We start from the raw sequence: 5,019 nt of genomic DNA on the forward strand, positions 1-5,019 counted from the left end.
TGAAAATCGAGCTTAAGAGTCGCTCACTTTGAACCGGAACCGTTATTTAAGAAGTGATGACAACCGGGAATCGATACACTGGTACCATTATTTATAGTGCCAAAAACCCGGTATTTTTCAATTCTCCCTCTCTTGTTCGGTACAGTAGACACGTTGCGCTTTGTGAGAGGGTAATGTTGCTCTCAAAATTTGGTATTAAAGTATTGCTGTTCAAAACTTTGCTTAGATTTTTAAGATTAAGTACCTAGTGGTTATATCATAGACATGACATATGTATCACTATATAATGGTGGTATACTGGTTAGTATTAACGATGAAACAGTAAGTTTATGTAAGATGGATAGGGTTAAACTGCCCGTAACTATTTGACGTATGGCAAAAAAGTCAGTGTGTAAACTTTGCCATTAAATAGATTGATTAACCAATACAAGTTATTATTATTTATCCCTTACTTGTATTTGTACTCAAATTTATAACATACATGTACATTTATAACACGAGCGCGAATTTCACTATTTATCACTTCGGCATCGATTTTGGAACTTCTATTAAACACAACTCAATTTGCTTATAGATCAAACGAACAGACACGTTCAGTGAACATATACAAAAAAATTATTTTAATTAGTCCTATTTGTTGCTGCTGAAAAAAGTTTGGAATATGTTGCATCCTACGAGTAAAAATTTAATGTTTACTTGTAGAGGTTACAACTAAAGTTGCCTTTTTGAAATTTTGTTGGAGGGAGCCAAGTCGACACATCTAGCCTTCATTCCCTTAAAATTTAGGACATTATAATGTGCTACAAATTACACGTAGCAACAAAGCCTAAATCAGGATGTGCATATGCATATGTTCTTAATTATTATATCTGTTTTTGCCAATTGATAGCTAAAAAATAGCTTAAAAATCATACGTGGCATAAAAGTACCTTCTGCAGAGGCACCTCTAAAAAGCATTATGCAGGTCACTCTGTAATTGGGCGCAAGTCTGTTGAGGGCCCAGAACAAGAGAGTGATAATAAATAAAAAAATAAATAAGTAGAGTAGGATTTTCCTAAGTTTGCACGCACGTCATCGAGTATTGACATCATTCTAAACTAGATATGTTCGTATGTTTACATAGTACCTCTGCAATCGATACAACAGACTAAGTATGTAGGAAAACATAGGAACAGTGCTGAATTTTAATTGGTATACTCATTACGCAAACAATCATCTACACTCGACTGCATTATACCAACCATAAAATGCAGCACTGTTCGTATGGTTTCAGGTTTTCTACATACTTATCTTCTATCGATTGCAGATACTGTGTAAACATACTTAATTCAGATGCAGGAGCAGGATATCGAATAAAATGTCATGTTGCGGGTAAAAAAGCGCACCGAGTTTGAACCAAGAAATGAAATTATGAAGTTTCATATTAAATATTAGTGTCAGAAATCAATTGCCCCGCCACGTTTGGGAAATTCCATGGTGGTATACCTATTCTAGCAATAGCATTATCCACTTTCTAAGAAAAAGTCAAAGAGGCAATGCACATATCTCCTAGACCAGCGGTCGCCAACTGGTGGGCCGCGTGAAAATTTTAGTGGTCCGTGAAGAATTGCTTCATTCTCATTGAATAAATATGCTTTTATATTTGTATGGTGTGAATACGCGGGAAAAGAATGTACCACAATCAAAACAAGGGCTGTCGAAATATTTCTTTTATCCACCAGGGCGCACGCGAAAGTACCATTTCCATGGCTACCTCCCGACTTCCGTATACTGGAGCTCAAGTTTAGGCATGCATCAGAATCTGATGCGCCAGTCAGTTTCGCACTGTGTATGTACAGAAGAACGAGTAGTATAGATCATCCTGTATATGTATGCACATAACCACACATTTTTAAATTTAAAAATTGCCGGCAAACTTTTTTAGGTTAATTAAAGTTGGAATGGAAAAGAAGGTAATTTACATTTACGATTCTACTTTACGCGACGAATGCGATCGCCTGCCAACAGTTCCTGGACGAGTAAGCACCCTCCACTAAAAAACTACGCAAACATTTCTTAAAATTTTAGGCTTCCATCGTAACCGACTTAGTTAACTCGTACGAACTGCTCAAATCTGGTAACGTAACGGTAGTCCCAAGCGTTCCGGCCACATACGATGAGCTTAGATTATTCCATTCGAGTGCGTACTTGGATTTTATGAAAGCGTACAAAGAGGACGATGTTGGCTTCGAAGATGGAGAGGAAGACGAGTTCGGTTTAAGTTACGACTGTCCCTTGCTCCCTCGACTTTACACATTAGTGCAAGCATTAGCCGGTGGTTCGATAACTGCTGCAAATTTACTGGCGGAGCGCAAGTGCGATTTTGCAATTAACTGGTTCGGCGGCTGGCATCACGCCCAAAGGTTTTTTCTCAGTCCAATTTCCACGAAGGCTGAGAGGGGACACACAGCATAGATCTTTTTATCCTTTAATATTCAAATACAGATCCTCTCTAGTACATTTTAGGGCCTTCTTTCTTCTAGTTCTCAGAGCTTTATGTCCATTCCAAAGTTTCTGAGGTTCACCTAACTCTGGAAAGGGCATAAAGTATCATAATCCAATGAGTCCACCAAAGATATTTAGGAGGCTCTGGAAAGCACTATAAAAATCTGCAAAACTGTCTAGTGCGGTCTACTAGAGAGAAACCACTAGAAAGCTTCTGGGTGCATTGTATGCCAAAGTCTTTTGGGTACTTAATAAGTACACAATAAGATCTAAATGTACCCCCTTTGATGCCTTAGTAAACATTTTTTTTAATTCATGCTCATTTCAGAGACGAAGCCGAAGGATTTTGTTACGTAAACGACATTGTGATCGCCATTCAGACTCTAACGAGAAGCTTTACCAAGATATTGTATGTTGATCTAGACGTCCATCACGGTAACTAATTTTTTTGTGAGTAATTGCTGAGACGTTCAAAAATTTGTTTTTCACTTTTCAGGGAACGGAGTACAGAATGCGTTCGAATTGAGCCCGAAAATTTTAACTCTGTCTTTCCACAAGTACAGCCCTGGATTTTATCCGGGCGGCGGTAATGTTGACGAAGTCGGGAGTCGGCGAGGGGAATATTTCTCCCTGAATGTTCCATTACGCGACGGTTGTAGTGGGAAAACGTATTTGAGGTGTTTTAAAGAGATCTTTCCGAGGTATGTGCCTTTGGGTTTCGATTATACAATAATATTGCATTTGCAATTTTAGAGTTTTCCGAGCTTTTAAACCTTCGGCCTTGGTTGTACAGTGTGGTGCAGACTGCATTAATGGGGATCCTGTTGGGCAAATTAATATTACGACGAAAGATATGGGGGAGTGTATCAAGGATGTTTTGAACTGCAATGTACCAACTTTGTTTTTAGGGGGAGGTAGGTTATTGATATGATTTGTTGTATGTACCTTGATAAATTTGGAAGCAGTTAAATTTAAGGTGGATGAACAATGTGATTTTTTAGAAATATAATTTGTAGCGCAATTAGCAATTAGCTTATAGCTGTCGCACCTCAACGAACAAAAATCTTGACGATTAATGTGCCTATGCGCAATGTCAACTTTCTTAGATATTTTTTTTTAATGTTAACCACAGATGCTTTAGTATAAAGGCAAGCATATCGCATATTGTAAAAATCAGATGTGCGCAATACCAAGTTTGTTATCTATAAAAATATTCTTTTGTACCAACGCATAAATAGTTCGTTACATGACCTTTCGGGTATTATTGATAAATTCATGGAAAATGCACTAAAGTTACTCTTTTTTTCATTTTTTGTTTATTTGAGTCGCAATCCCAAAGGCCATAATCTTATTTTAACCCGGGTACTCCATTACTTTTTTTGAGTGTCTTTTTCAGCAAGAGAGCATTTTTACTAAAATGACAGATTGCCCTATAAATCTAGTACCTACTTACAGAGCTGGGCAGTATTCGATTTTGTAAATACTTTTTAGTATTCAAATCCTTTAAAGTATTCAAATACTTTGTAATTAAATACTTTTATGGAAGCAGTATTTGTATTTGTAACTGAAATACTTTCACAAATATTTAGTATTCGAATACTTCGCAAAGTATTTGGATACTTCGTAAAGTATTCGAATACTTCGCATAGTATTTGAATACTTAACCTTCCTTTTTTTACCAAAAATCGACTGCACCAAAATTTCTCGGGAAAACACTTTTTCTTATTAATTTTGGTGCGTAGAATCCAAAACAATTCGTACTTTTTCGATCAGACTTCTCAATCAAAAGTTATAGACTAGAAACCAATTTCGAAAAAAATTCAAAGGGCTGTAACTTTTGAACTAGTAGCCCAATCTTGGAACTGTTTGAAATTATGGATTCTACAGGCCACATTCTATAAGAAATTTTTTTTCCGGGTCGATCTGAGACAATTTTTTTTTCGGGGCTCAAAAAAAGGCAGTGTATAACCTTCCTTTTTTACCAAAAATCGACTACACCAAAATTTCTCGGGAAAACACTTTTTCTTATTAATTTTGGTGCGTAGAATCCAAAACAATTCGTACTTCTTCGATTAGACTTCTCAATCAAAATTTATAGACTAGAAACCAATTTCGAAAGAAAATTCAAAGGGCTGTAACTTTTTAACTAGTAGCCCAATCTTGGAACTGTTTGAAATTATGGATTCTACAGGCCACATTCTATAAGAAAATTTTTTTTCCGGGTCGATCTGAGACCAATTTTTTTTTCGGGCCTCAAAAAAAGGCAGTGTATAACCTTCCTTTTTTACCAAAAATCGACTGCACCAAAATTTCTCGGGAAAACACTTTTTCTCATTAATTTTGGTGCGTAGAATCCAAAACAATTCGTACTTTTTCGATCAGACTTCTCAATCAAAAGTTATAGACTAGAAACCAATTTCGAAGGAAAATTCAAAGGGCTGTAACTTTTGAACTAGTAGCCCAATCTTGGAACTGTTTGAAATTATGGATTCTACAGGCCACATTCTATAAGAAAATCTTTTTCCCCGGTCGATC

The 5,019-nt window shown here is 36.5% G+C and overlaps 1 protein-coding gene across 1 annotated transcript; it reads left to right on the forward strand.

Moving 5' to 3' along the window:
• Positions 1 to 1,919: 1,919 nt before the first annotated feature.
• LOC116165808 (histone deacetylase 8-like) lies at positions 1,920 to 3,493 on the forward strand (the record flags this gene model as incomplete). Its single annotated transcript, XM_031480500.1, has 6 exons — positions 1,920 to 2,018; positions 2,068 to 2,402; positions 2,813 to 2,919; positions 2,981 to 3,185; positions 3,238 to 3,398; positions 3,486 to 3,493. Coding segments are annotated over 6 exons (915 nt in total), but the record flags the coding sequence as incomplete, so codon positions are not given.
• Positions 3,494 to 5,019: the final 1,526 nt, after the last annotated feature.

This window comes from Photinus pyralis, unplaced genomic scaffold, assembly GCF_008802855.1.
Source record: "Photinus pyralis isolate 1611_PpyrPB1 unplaced genomic scaffold, Ppyr1.3 Ppyr1.4_LG3a, whole genome shotgun sequence".
Classification (NCBI taxonomy): Eukaryota; Metazoa; Arthropoda; class Insecta; order Coleoptera; family Lampyridae; genus Photinus; species Photinus pyralis.